This window comes from Pagrus major, chromosome 5, assembly GCF_040436345.1.
Source record: "Pagrus major chromosome 5, Pma_NU_1.0".
NCBI lineage: Eukaryota > Metazoa > Chordata > Actinopteri > Spariformes > Sparidae > Pagrus > Pagrus major.
In genome coordinates, this window is record NC_133219.1 from 4,751,780 (window position 1) to 4,767,142 (window position 15,363).

The 15,363-nt window shown below is 39.2% G+C and overlaps 1 protein-coding gene across 2 annotated transcripts in view; it reads right to left on the reverse strand.

Annotated features, from left to right (window-relative positions):
- Positions 1-460: 460 nt before the first annotated feature.
- Positions 461-15,363, reverse strand: part of pdzd2 (PDZ domain containing 2) — a 105,195-nt gene continuing 90,292 nt past the window's right edge. For both annotated transcript variants that reach the window (XM_073465315.1, XM_073465314.1), the window contains exons 21-26: positions 9,185-11,867; positions 8,000-8,117; positions 7,128-7,229; positions 3,965-4,229; positions 3,424-3,558; positions 461-1,799 (exon numbers count right to left, since the gene is read on the reverse strand). In XM_073465315.1, coding sequence (XP_073321416.1) covers positions 1,639-1,799; positions 3,424-3,558; positions 3,965-4,229; positions 7,128-7,229; positions 8,000-8,117; positions 9,185-11,867 — 3,464 coding nt within the window. In that variant the 3' untranslated portion in view covers positions 461-1,638. The remainder of the gene's footprint in view (positions 1,800-3,423; positions 3,559-3,964; positions 4,230-7,127; positions 7,230-7,999; positions 8,118-9,184; positions 11,868-15,363) is intronic.

Consider the following 15,363-nt stretch of genomic DNA (forward strand, 5'->3'; position numbering starts at 1 on the left):
TAACTGGAAGAGACAGCAATGGTGTGGACAGCACTCAGTAACAGTTCAAGACAGCTGGAGTCTGCTGACATCTTGAATCTCTGTGTTCACTGATTTCATACATTCTGTATAAATCTTGCATAGGTATTATTTAACCAGGTGAAATTGCATGGTTAAAGGATAGGTTGACATAACTCAAATCTTTGAAATCTATTTTCATTCAGAGCAAGGACTCTTTTGTTTCCATCCCAATAACAGTTTTTGTTACAATACTTTTGTATACTTTTTGTTAAATACTTCAAATCAATTTACAGTGAAGGCCTGTATGTAATAAGGATCAGTGTCGTGATACTAAATTCTAAAGCTGTACGTATGTATGTATGTATGTATGTATGTATACAGGTTCACATATTGCGATCATGAGTAAGAGACATACTCATGGGAAAACAAAGTGAAGAAACCAAACTGAATCCTCTCCAGCTCAGCTGAACGTTACTCATTCAAGAGCCATTTTAATTCAGACCATTGTATTATTTTATTAATACAATTATCCCATTTTTCACACCATTTTGCTGGGCAATTTGTGCAATTGCTGCAAATATTTTCACTCAATAAAACGCTCCAGTATTGTATTATTGCATTTTGTACAACAATAGATACTGAGCTTATGTAAACAAAATATATAAAACAAACAAAAATGAGTACAAATGTAAAATGTGAAGAACACAGAACTACTCAAATGAAATGGTCATGTCAAAAATACAAATCTCAAAAGAAAAAGGACAGATCATTGTGAGAAAAATATAAATTAAGACTTATGTCATTCTTAAAATTTTTATGCAGTAACGACCAAACTTTCACTCTGAGTTACTTGATATATACCAGCCCTGATCCAAAATGTGTTTCACAAAGCTGAGAGAGACTACTTAGATCTTTTTAAGTATTAGAAATATTATCACACAGACTAGAGACCCACGGCAGACTCTATTTGGGCCCTGTACCAGTAACGGCAACTTCGTAGAGCGAAGAAGAGTTTTAATGTAAACTTCAGTTAACATTGAATTAATGCACTGATGAATTAGAAAAACCTCACAATTCCAAAATCGTGATATGTTGTAACACTTATGTAGACAGAGATAGAGTAAAAGTTTTGAAATGCTGGTGAAGACTGAAGTTTCTGCAGGACAGTTCACTTTCCAAAGCTCACAGTGAACAGATGTTGAGCCTGAACTGTCTTCAGCTACTTTTTTCCCATTTGTGGTCATTATCAGTTGTTGTCTCACAAGTTAGCATGAATGCTATAATTACAATCAGCCATATATTTTTTTACATACTAACTTTATTTTTTAAAAAAGCTGACAACCACAATGTTTTATTAAGTGTTATTTCAAAATAAATCTATTGTAAACAAACTGCACTTCTCACCTGAATCATAATTCATGGTTGAAGATATCAATAGTAAGTGGTCCACCTAGTTTGACCTATTTATAAATACAAACACATTTAACAAGGTAAAACACAAAATCTTAAAAGAAGTCTGTCAGAAAGTTTTGTTGGAAAATTCTTGTCTTCTTTTTTACTGCTTGTCCATACCCTGTTTCAGAGGGCTGTTTCACACCGGCCCTTCTCAGGAAGTTTCTATGTCTTTGTTCATTTCAGTCATGTACTGGGCTTGCGGATTAGGAGGTGGTTGGGCCCGTTGTTGGTAGATTTGATGATTTTGCAGGCATCATGGTGCATGAGGCCCTCCAGAGAACATCCGTTGATAGACAGGACCTCATCACCAACTTCAATAAGCCCAGACATTTCTGCAGCACCTCCTGTTGTAGGGGAATACAGCAATTCAGTCTTATTTAAAGACACATTCTCTGATTCACAAAATTCCTTATCAGCTTGTTATTGATACTATGGGAGTGCTTGCCCCAACCAAGCAGACAAACAAGCAAGACTGCGGGGAACAAGTGGAAATGGAGCAAAGTCTGTTCAACCTGTCATATGCACAACAGTTACAGTGAAGAAGATCTCAGGCTCCCTCAAACAGTGTTCTTACAGATATGTATAAAAGTATGTAGACTTACGAATGTATAAAGGAAAAATATGCATGTGGAACAAAATCTAATTTGAATAAATACATAAATAAGTGTGTGTGTGCGCGTGTGTGTGTGTATGTATTTATTCCAATACATATACATACACACACACACACACACACATATATATACATATATATATATACACACACACATATATATACACACATACATATATATACATATATACACATACATACATATATATATACACATACATACATATATATACACATACATATATATATGTATACACATATACACATACATATATATGTATACATATATACACATACATACATATATATACATATATACACATACATACATATATATACATATATACACATATATATATATATGTATACATATATACACATACATACATATATATACATATATACACATATATACATACGTATATACATACGTATATATATACACATATATACATATGTATATATATACACATATATACATACGTATATATATACACATATATACATACGTATATATATACACATATATACATACATATATATACATATATACATACATATATATATACACATATATACATTTTGGTTTTAAAATCCAAGAAAATGGCAAGCCGGGGCTTGCTTAACAACACACAACAACACACATAGGCTACCTGATTGGTCAACAACACAACACTTGCTCAGTGTTGTGTTGTCTTATTGGCTACCCGCCAATGTGGCAGGTAGATTGACAGTTTCACCCGCCAATCACATTTTTTTTAACGTTTTTAATGGATTTATTGATAGGACAGCTTAGAGCAATGACAGGAAAGATGACATTCAGCAAAATGTGTCCATCCTTGCTCTGCTTTGTCTTAGTCCGGTTTTTGATACCATAGACTACAACATTGTTATCAGTATCAGTATCTGTGGATGACATCCAGTTACATGTTTCCCTTAAGCCCGATGACTTACACAGGCTAAGACCACTAACCAGCTCTCTGACCAGTTTCATAACATGGATGAGCGAAAATAACCCTAAGGGAGAAATAATGTAATGAAATCTAGGTAATCTTGCCACACAAGTCAAGCCAGCAGCTAATATTCTAGGGGGGTTACTCTCTGGCCTTAGTTTCAATATATACATTGCCATTTTTACGATTACGGCCTATTTTCATTTCATCACTTTACCATTACTACCTTTGAAAAGTCAATACTATCAAATGGCAAGTTTATACAGACGAACTTGGCATTTTAAATCATAGGAGGACCACAGGTATGCTGCAGTCCACTTTAAGTAGGCCTGTCAGGACACAGAATAGTTTAATGTTAATTTAGAACCTGATAAGGTGACCTGAGGGACAAAAAAGGGTCACCTTTAAAGATGTGTTTGACAATGAGAGGCCTGTATCCGTGGCTTGAGGACTTTCCCCCCTCCAGACTGAAGCCCAGGCCAGCAGAGGATTTTTGAAGCTCCACTGTTAAAGCCCCGTCCGGAGCCACATCCACTCCTGAGAAACAACCAGAAATACATAAGTGAAATATTAACATAGTTTTTATGAGAAGTTGCAACTGCTTTCCATTGGAGCCAAGTTAACTCGCTGCCAGCGGATGACAGCTAACATTGCAACAGGAAGGACTGATTGTAATGGGCTCTCTATGTAATGCTTGCAAAAGTGAAATGATCTACAGGAGATGGACTGGTGGACTAACAGGACAAGTAGATCAGAGTTTTTGAAATGAGTTTAATTGGTGAGAAGTATAAAAGCGGAGTTACTTAACAGGTTCATGTTAACGAAGGTAAAGGTTAATGAGGTTAAACATGGAAACTGAGGAAGCTCTGTACTGTAAGTACTTCACCCTCATGCAGACAAGCAGGTTTGTCTATATTGTCACAGACGTAAGCCTAGGCCTTACCTGCGACGGCAGACTTCTTCCTGACAGAAAACATCATCTTTGGCTGACTAGCCAAGTCCTGTCTGCCAGAGACACTTAGTTCACTGTCCTTGTCTCTCCAAATGACTACTAAGGCTTGACTGGACAGCCTAGCTTGATGGAGGCAAGACACAGCCTCTCCATGGGTTTTACCCTCCAGATTTGTGCCATTTATGGATACAATTCGGTCACCTTTCTGGATTGTGCCTTCATGGCTAGCTGCACCTTTGGTGAAGACTCGATGAACCTGGACACAAAGGTACAAGTGACACCATTAACCCACTGGCAAGAACTATTAAAAAATGGCCAGTCTTGTCTCCACATTCTGTTTTCACCTTGATATTTATGTCAGTCATTCATCATTGATATTTAATTCTAAATATATTGTTTTATCAAGGAGGTGGATCTCCTGTAGCATTATAGCATCAGTTTTAAATCAAAACTTTTCAACACAGCAGAATTCTACAGTGAATGCTGTCAGATTAATGAAAGACCACAGCAGCAAAAGAGGGGGAGATGTACACATTTTCAGACATTACTGTAATAAATTTAGTATCTCAATCATTATCTCTTATGCACAAAATTAGGTTAATAAACTAGAAAACACTGTGAAAGAGTTCTTATATCAGAGCAGTCTATAAAAAACATTTCCCCCACTTGCGATGCTACCTGAGCAGAGGAGGTTTAATGAACTGATGAAAATGGACGAGCGGACTGTGAGAAGAGGGGATGAACATTCCTCCCCCTCATGAAGGTCAAGATTCAACAGCAAAATATGTTTTAAATCCATCAATTATGAAGACTGTGAATGAACAAACAGTAGTCTTTGCTGTCTTAAAATTTTAACCAAATAACTCTCTCTTTCTTCTTCCTCTTGCACACCAGGTGCCAAAATTCTCTTTCTTTAAATATCCTGTCAGGGCATAATGAAGCTGTTAGGATATTAATGTAAAAGGCAATTTACTTCTGGCGAGGTGTCAGTACTCATACTGTTTGCTTTGTTCAATGGTCACTGGAGGATGATGAGGGTTTTTTAACAGTAAATTACATACAGTTACAAATTTTGTCAGAGAAACTTATATGATTGCATCTATCTGCTGCAATTTCAGTCATAATCCTGCTGTTGTGAATGGTTACATAAAATCAAAAGATAAACATGAGCTGCAGAATTTTTAGGGAATTTTAATTTTGAATACCAAGTTATAACAGACCAGTACAATGTGTATAAAGGTGTGTGTGGTTATTCTGTAGCAGCCTAGTGTCACTCGCATTATATTTAATCAAGGCAAACACAGTGGACAGCTGTGCTTAGTGTCACTATGTGTGGCACTCTGATGAACATATGTCTCCTGCTGCCTTCAGATTGCTGCAGGGATTTAATGAATGAATGTGGCCTGCTTTACAGATGTTTCTGCTTTCACCAGATCAAGCACTTCTTTATTTGCGCTTCAAGACTTATTAAACTGTTTCTATGCTTTTGCTACAAGTGTTGAACATAACAAAAGCATATACTGTGCAGCGTCAGAGAAAATCACAGATATCAGTTAATATTTTCATACATTTTCATATAGCACACAGTGATTAGTACGATATTAACAGGGTTGGCTCCCAAACTGGCAGGAAACTACGAGCAAGAAAATTTTGCATTTTCTGAAAAGAAATGCGTGGGTTTGCTGCATCTGCTACCGTCAATCGCAGTGCGTGATGTGTATAATGATCCATGTCTTTAAGTGGTTTTAATTTGTCACAAAAAACTGCGCTCATACAGCTTTGCTACCATAGCCAGTTAAATTTGACTCGACTCTAATGCCACCTAAGGGTGAAAGACATCACATTTGACAGCAGTTTTGATGATGGTACAACCCAAAATTTGTGCAAATTGAATAATGCATTCAAGAGATACCTTGGCATTTTATCAATGGCCACAAGGTGGCGCTGTTGGCACCAACTTTAGTATGTTGCACATGTGCCCATGGAGAACTTGTGTGCCAAGTTTTATCTTTTTAAAAGGCAACAGAACTGAAGGAATGTCATGTTATGGTGTTACTGCAGTGGCCCCTGGGGGTTGAATTGTACAAAATTTTAAAGACCGGTGCAGTATGGCTATATGTACAATATTCCAGATTTGTTCCTAGTCAGATTAAGCATTTAGGGGTTACAGCCTGTCATGTGCAACAGGCCATGCCCCCAAACATTTGATAACCCATTATGGTCAAACGGTAAGTGATGTCAAAAAACGGGCACAAGTTTTTTTTCAGTATGATGAGTTAAGCACATATAGTTTATGATTTATATATTATATATTTATGAATCTACGTGACCATTGTGGGATTACTGCTTTGCTGCAGCAATCCCACAATAATAATGATTTACACTAGATTAACAAACTGTCGCAATCCCACAATAAAGATGTGATTGTGGCAGCTGTCTGAGATCCCATAACTAGAAACATATAACCAGTTTTTCTTATCTGCATTAACTGGCATTGAGATTTCTTTCCCTTTCTCTACACACTGTTCTCTATTTTCCATTGACTGAAACAGCTCAAATGTTCCATAGAGGTCCTGTGTTTATTAGCTACCTTATTAGCATCTACCAGGTGGTTCCAGTCAGTACATGTCTATGATTACAGCAAATTAATGTGTGTTTAAGTTAGATTATAAGTACATTTTGTGATGTAACTATTATGTACTGACGCTATGGATCTTGGGAGTAACAGACATCCTGTTTAAACATATTCAGTGGGCAAGGCCTGCTTTATTTTAGCTCAAAATCCAGTCTATGATTTGAGTGCTCCAACAAAACTTACAGGAGTCATCAGGCATAAGAGGAGTTGTTCAAACAAAATGTATATTTAAGGCCAAATCGCATTGACATTTAACAAATGTTACCAGAAACTGCTTTAAAGACAGTTACAGCAACCAGTAGAAACAGCAGAAATTAACATGTCAAAATATCTATTATGAAAATGTAATTGATCTAATGTACAGCATTTTCTAAGGAGGCTTTTATACGGTAAGTTGCAAGTTAAAGCTGCTACAGTATGTATACCCCACAATGGTTGTATCAAAAAAATATAATGCACATCATTATTCAGCTCGGAAAGATGTCCAGCACTGCATCTGAACAGTCTCTATATACTTACAGTTATTGACTTTTGCTCAAGGTCGACTCCACCAGCTATACTAAAACCAAGTCCTGAGCCTTCTTCTTTACTCAGGACAACAAGGTGAGTATTACCATCAACCTGCAGACAATCAATGAAAAATTCATACAGAAACTCTACAGAATGTGTTAGATATTAAATTACATGTGAAATAGGTCTTACAAATGTACACCGATCAGCCAAAATATTCATAGGACTAACAGGTGAAGTGGATAACATTCAATAACATCATCTTGTTATAATGCAATGTTCCTCTGGGAAACCTTGGATCCTAGCATTCATGTGGATGGCACTTGACATGCACCACCCATCCAAACACCACTGCAGACAGCACACCCCTCATGCAACAGCACTTCCTGATGCCAGTAGTCGGCCCCAGCAGGACATTGGGGTGACAATTCGTCCTACAACACTTGCAGGACCTCAGGGCGTCGACCTGGCCTTCAAATTCCCCTGATCACCATCAGATCTATCATCTGTGGGATGTCTCAGACAAGTCTGATCCATGAAGGCCCTGCCATGAATCAGTCTGCACTCTGACCTGTTGAGGCATGGACACAGGACCTCTGGGGGTGTCCTGTGGTGTCTGGTACCAGGGTGATGGTGGGAGAGCTTGGAAGTCCTGTAGCTTACAAGGTGGACACTTGGAGCTCTTTGTTACATGCCTTGGGTCATTCCACAGCAGTTTTTGCAGTTGCAGCAGGGTTAGGGTAGGTGGTACATGTCAAGTCGCATCCACATGAATGCCAGGACCCAAGGTTTCCCAGAAGAACATTGCATTGTAACAAGAGATCAATGTTATTCACTTCACATGTGGCTGGTTGATGTTCATATCAGCAGTATAGCATTACCTCTGAGAGAGCCTTGGCCTCCTGAAGCAGGGCCAACGTGTATGATTTAAAGGTCAGGGAGGACAGCAGTGTTTGCAGTTTACACTGACTCACCGGAGAAGTAGTCAGCTCTTTTAAACTGCAGACAAAAAAAAGCCAAATTAGATATTTCCTGTAATTTTTTCCCGTGATCACTATTTCAAACAAGACTTACCTTTGAAATCAAACATGATTCTAACAAAAGGAAACACAATAAAATTAAAAAGTGCAAATATGTGTTCAAAGATAGTTATTTGAAGTTATACTTGACTAAAGCGTTAATAGAATCAGAAAAAAGTTGATGGTCCATCGCTAAGCAATGGCAATTTGTCTTTGACATGGCTCACTTAGTTATTCATTTGATTATTGTAACCATTCTGCAACAACTATTTAAATGAACACTTCGCCTTAGTGGTTCTTGGATGGTCAGGAAATTTAAACCAAAAATATCACAAAAATTATCAAATTTAGTTCTGAGGGCCAAACCAAAATTCATAACTTAAAAAGTATTTGGAATGAAGCTATAGGATTTTTCAAGGTACCATTAATTTAATATAATTTAATAGATTTTTCTATGAGGGTTGCTTTACATCTAACTGATGGTCTGTGTGATGTCTTGTATTTTACTTGTGTGCTTGATAATCCAAGAAAATTAGAATTTGCAACACTACATGTTGGGAGTTGCTTTAGCAGAGGAGCAATGGCCATGAGCCACCTCAATAAAGGATTAGGCTTCATCATCCTTCATATTTTCGCCATCAGAGGATATTGGCCTGCCTAACTACAGTTTGGAACGGACAGGACTACTGTAGCTTTACGTGTACCTTATTTGTAAGTCACTTTGGACAAAAGTTTCTGACAAATGGATAAATGTAGATGAGTTTTAATCACCTTCATTATCACTATATTATGCCTTTGTTCTCAAAACATTACAATATTCTCTTAATATGACTTTGTTTAGTAAAACCACAAGATTATAAACATATGAGTTAATTCTCAGATTTTCTGCCACCCAAGAGGTGCAACTTCATTGCAGGCTGCCACAGTGCCATGATATGACCACTGGGGGTGCTGAGATTGGATACTTTCAATTTCTACACATAGCTGCTTCGATGTGCTGCGAATATAAAGAAATAAAAATGAGCAAGTTTTAATTGAACTACCCACCTGATGGACCAGCCAGGCTGTTGTCCATGGGTCTCTGGGGTTCCTTGAGGAGTCTCTTCAGTGGATCCAAGGTTGCCTTTGCTGACTCTGTTCACATCCACTTTTGTTGGTGTTGCAGATGATGGAACGGTCTCTGTGATTGAAGCCTTCTGAAGTCTAGTGGGATGGATGTCAGGCTCGGTTTTGTCTGCAGCTGCACCATGTCCTCTGGTAAAGTCCTCTCTGTATAGTTTTTCCAACTCAGGCATACTTAGAGCCCTGAGATGCCGCAACTTGTTGCGGGAAAGTTTGCTGTGTTTCCTCCACAATACCTGTGAGGTCTGTTGTGTAATCCCATCAGTTTTAGCCTCAGGATTGTCCTCAGTCAGGGGAGTTGTGTTACAGCTTGAATGTGGAAGCTCAAGGTTCATCAGCGCAATGCTTGACGGAGATTTACCAAGAGGAGATGGGCAAGGTGTGGTAGGAATTAGAGTCTCTGTAAAGGAACTAAAACTCTTTTGCTGTGCCTGGCAGTCAATAGAATTAACCAAGCTCATATAACCAGCAATCCTCTGGTTAAGTGAGGCTCTGTATGCCAGAGCATAGGACTGAACGTCACTGTTTTTAGTTACAGGCTTGTCAAAGTTAGCCAAGTTTTCAAATGACTTTATCTTATGCTGGACAGAGAAGGCATGGTAGTTTGCAGACAAGGCAGTGTCTGTGGCGAAGCTTCGCCTTTCCATTGTCTTTATGTACACTCTGGATGTGCTGGACTGTAGCGCCTCACTTGTGTCCACAGTAGTACGAGGTTTCGAGTCAGAACTTGTGGTTGAATGAGTTGCTTGAGTAGAACACAGTGAACTACCTACTGCGTTACTGAACATGCCATTTGTTTTTTCTACTGTGGAGCTGGCAGGAAAAGGCATTGGTGCTAATCTTGTATCTGTGCCTCTTTGCGTAGGTTTAGAGGCTTTTGAATTAACTGTTTTATTAAGTGCTAAAACTGGTGACGATGATGCAGATAAACAAGACAGTCGAACTTCTATAAAAGTTCTCTCAGTGGCAGGTGGGTGTGATTGGCCCTGTGACTTGGCTGTTGCTTTGGAGCCTAAAGTGATGTCCTTCTCTTTGGCCAGTTGAGCAGTTTTTAATGTGCCACCTGAAGGTCCAGGCTCAGATGTGACTTGCTTTCTGTCACTTACTTTGGGCAAGGCAAGACAGCTGTTCACACTAGGCTGGTTCTCTAAAAAGTGTGATATGCTTACCATTGTTGGTAATTTAGTTGACTGGCTCATGGAAGCATTGATGTATGAAGGAACGGTACTCCCACTCTCGGTAGGTGTTTGAAGAGGATCCTCCTGTGGTTTGTTCTTGCTCTTAATACTTAGGCCCTTCAGTTTGGGAGCACTAATGTTTGGTCTGTTTTGAGTTGCAAGCTGAAGTTTAAAATTATTACATGGCACACCGTCTGAATCATCAAGAAGTTTAAGGCCAGAGGTCTTCTTAAACAAGGAGGTAGAATGGGAACTTAAATGATTACTGCACTCCAAGACTTTTTCTTTGAGAGATGCTGACTCTCTTTTATCTGATCTGCCAAAACTCAAACCTGAGTTCTTTGATTCAACTGATGATGAATTAAGTGTTTGTGTATTCAAATGCTTCAATAAATTGAGGGTCAGCGAGGCATCTGCATTCAAATTTGCAGTAGAACCCTGAGTGACACTGTTGGTACCTGGTGGGGAAGGGCTACTGTAAATGCTTAGACTTCCAGGATTGGATGCCACACATTCTTTAACTTTGTCACGTGATTCAATGACACTATCAATTTGATTCTCCGCAGGGGAAACGGGTATTTTACAGTTGGAAGACTGGCACAGTTGTTCTGCAGAGAAGACCCCTAATGAGTGAGAAAGTCCTGAGCATTGGGTAGTTGTAACAGAGTTTACTATGTTTGTCAGTGAGACATCAGAGAAGACCTGTAACACATCAAAGGTCTGATCCAGGTTTGTATTTTGGCTGCTGGCATGTTGAAAATGTGAAGACCCATTTGATGATTGGTCTAACTGAGAGTGTCCGCCAGCATCAGGTTGCTGAGCATCACAGTAACAGAACTCCAGTTCCTCATCATCCGAGGACGGCTCAGGGAGACTACCACCGCCAGCCATCTTACTGACCATTACACTGCTGTCAGTGATGGAGTCACTGCTTGAATCACTTTCATCTCCTAAGGGGTACATACATTTAGAACCAACATCAGGGCTGTCCAGACTTGATCCATTGACAGAAGCAGAGCTGTTTTCCTTTAGTTGGTTTACATGTGTTGTTTCCACAGCGAGGATGGCATTGCTTTCATTTCCTGCATCCAAGCCAGAACAGTCAAGGGGACTTGACTGTGTTATGACGTGAATACTTGCCTTCTCAGACACGGTTAAAGTATTTTGGCTTGAACAGCAGGTTATGGGTTCATTACAGGATGTTTTATAGGAGGATCTAGTGTGTGTGTTTTTATCATCGTAGAAGTTTCCTTCTGATAAGATGTCATCTATATTGGTGATGGGTATTTGAAAGTCGTGGTCTGTTTGGGTTGTGTGTGTGGAAATTCCTGATTTTGCATTTAGTGTTTGTCCTTCCTCAGACGTTGCCTGAGCTGATCTGGCTGGGTTCAGTCTGGTGGAAACTGTCAAACTGGAGAGTCGATCTACAGCTGGGACCAGAAATGAAAAGTGGACAGTTTAGTCAGGACTGAATAAGAGAAACACACAAAGGCTGGGTTAATCTTTTGACATGAAACTAGAACTTTGGAATTATCGACCCAGTGGTTTGTAATGAGATATTGAAAAAAGGATTTTGAGAAAATTGAGGAAATTGTTTTTTGCAAAATTTGACACCTTTCGAGCAGGAAGACCAGGACCCTCAATTATAAAACAGACTTCGAACCAAGTGGTTATTTAGAAAACCTTACTTTGACGTGGAAATGGTGTCTAAGCAAAATCTAGACTTGAGGTAGGTTTTGTTTTTATACAGATGCTACATTACAAGGCTTGACTATAGACATTGCTGTGGTCCAAGATGCCAGCGGAGTAGATCTTTTATTGCTGTCTCTTGTATTATAGTTTAAGGTGGGGAAGACAAACAAAAATAAAATATTAATATAATATTAATAATTAATATTTTACCATATCCATTTGTAATTGGATTCCAATTAAATTAAATGCAACCCTCCACTAGCAAGTAGTAACTAGTAGATGTTGAAATTCAGGAGAAACCCCATTTGAAGATCCCAAAACAATGACATGGGAACTCTTCTCTTTTGGTGACCAAGAAACAGCGATCCACAGCATGTCTGTGTCTATGTCTATATTAAATTTACACTACTGTACTATATAATTATCAATTACTAAATTGAGACAAACAAAGCATGCAGGGAGTTAAGCTACAAGGTATATCTAGTATTGGTTAACTAAAGGTAAAATAAACTGCGAGATAGTCACCATGGATAGGAAGCCAGATGCTTGCAAGTTGCTTTGGGGACAGTGAGGGAGGGTGGACCCTACATCTTAGGTCGGCGTAAAAGGGAAAGACATGGTGGTCTATTTAAAGGGGTACTGAGTAGCAATCTGCAACTACTGGCTGGTAAACACAAGTTAAAAAAAGCATAATGATAGAAATGTACAGCCCCAATTCCTAAAAAGTTGAGATGCTGTGTAAAACATAAATAAATAATTGATAATCCTTTTTGACATACTGTATATACAGTTAAAACCAGTACAAAGACTAGAATGGCACTTGGTAGATTGCATACCTCCACCCAGGCAAAACAGTCCCCTTTTGTACTCACTCACAGATATCAGCCAGGCAGACACGATCCATGTATTACTCACAGAGAAATTAACGCAAATGTAAAAAAAACAAAACAAAAAGAAAACAGCTTTTCTTGCACTGATAAAGAAAGTGAGAAAAAAATTCCAAGATCTGTTCCTTTATCCAGATCCACACAAAAAATTAATGGGGACTATTCTGGGCCAAGACCCATCCTCCATCCAATTTAAGTGGAAATCTGTTAACCAACCAACCAACCAACCAACCAACCAACATGGGTGAAAACATAACCTCCTTAAAGGGACTTGGGGCAGGATCAAGAAATAAGACTCAATAGTGACACGACGGCTGTTGCGGCCGTTAGGGTAACTGCAGCCATCAGACAAGCCGGTGCGGGAGCGTGCATGAACTCTTCACAGCAGTGCAGCTGATGCCTTATCCCCTACACACACGAAGCAGCCGGAAGCCGGCTCGCTGTGTGTAGCGACACACAAGCGCTGCGATTTACCGTTACGGTTGATGCAGTCTGAAAGGCACAGGCGAAAGCAAAGACGGCATATTGGGGGACAGAAATATCGTCTCTGATACGGGATTGCTGTGTGTTAGCGGCTAATGTTGCTACACAGACACAAACAAACCGTTAGCCTGTGGCTACAGCCAGCTGCCAACCTGTTATCCTCCCGGATAACAGGTTGGGCTTTCGGTCCCATATATGAAGGGACATATTTCTAACTCTTCGGTTTCAGACTAAAGGACCGTGGAAAATGTGCAGTCTGTAACTATTCAGTGTTACACAGCGCTGGACTTAGTTACATGTTTGCAGCTAACGCTACTTTGTACGTTAGGTGACTCCGAGTCCTCTGTGATCTCATATGATTTTCAAATCAAGCTCTAAACATGACCTGTAATGTTTTCTTACCTGGTTACTAGGAAATGAGCCATGTCAGCATCTGTTTTCAGTCCCAATTCAAGTTGGAGCTGCCCCCATGAGTCAAACGCGTATCCGATGTGTATTCGGGTGCCAGCCCGGCTTTGGTTGTAATTTCGTTTCGACTCACGACATGCCGCTGATAAAACCTTTGTTTTCTTCTTAGTGTGACTTTTTAGTGGACTTTGTGTGGTGGTGGGTCGTTTGCTGGCTGTAGCAGAATCCATTACTACCCAAACACTAGTTTGGGTCCACCACGCTTGTCTTCTTCACGTATCCAAGTCGAAAGCCGTTGAGGACGCGCATTCAGCGTCATCTTACGTCACGTCTGCAGGACTGCGCGGGAAATTCGGACACCGAATTGCAGTACATTATGCAGCACACAGCCTGTTCAAGGCAATGGAGAGATACGTGGGTGGGCTCATTCTTTTTGGTTTTGAACGCTTCATCACCCATTAGCATTAAAAAACTTAAAATGCATGTTTACTTTTTCACAAATCCTGCCCCAAGTTCCTTTAAATAATAAATTACACGTAAATATGCTTATTCTGAATATGATAGCATCAAAATGTTTCAAACAAGTTGGGACAGGGGCAACAAAAGACTCGGAAAGTTGTGGAATGCTCCAAAAACACCTGTTTGCTATGAGACGTTGTGACCATCTGCTCTGCTTATAGATAGAACAGTGTGTTTACTTTTAGGTAATATAGAGTTGCCAAATAACCTAACTACATGTCTCTGGCCAAAGACAATTTCATTACAGTTAAAATAACTAAATTACAACTACGAAGGAAAAATCATTTTACTCGATCGTAATTATTCAAATCAGTCACGGACAAGGAGCCGGATCAATTGAAAAAGGAAAGAAAAGGGAGGTAGAAATTCAACAGGAACTTCTCATAAGACAATGAGACACTGCTCTCCTGTGCAAACTGCAGAGAGAGTGACCTGCTGAAAATCTACATGTGTCAGTTTTCCAAAGGGAAAGAAAAAGCAACTTCAACATGTAAAATGCTATTTTATGAGACAGACTGCAATATGTGTGACACATTAGCAATCGACACTTCCAAACGGCAATATATTTTCCTTGACCTACCATGATCTAACATTACAATGTTAGCTGACTAACAAGTTGCCCCTGCCGTAGATTTGTATGTCATTAGCCAGGATGGTTATTCCAGGCTGCTACTTCCTGTGTTACTTTTTGCTGTGACTCAGAGACAAGCGCTTGAAATCATTCACGTTTTCTCAAAGCTCTCTAGTTATAATAGTCACATTTATGGGAAATACAGCTGAGAAATACACTGTCATTTTCCTTTAATTGTGTATTTGTATGTGCTGCTGCATTTCCGGACAACATCGTATTACATAGCAGGAAATCTTACGTCAGACAAAACAGTTTTTACTGCGTAGTTTCTGCATCAGGACTCATTATAATGAATGTCTTAACAAT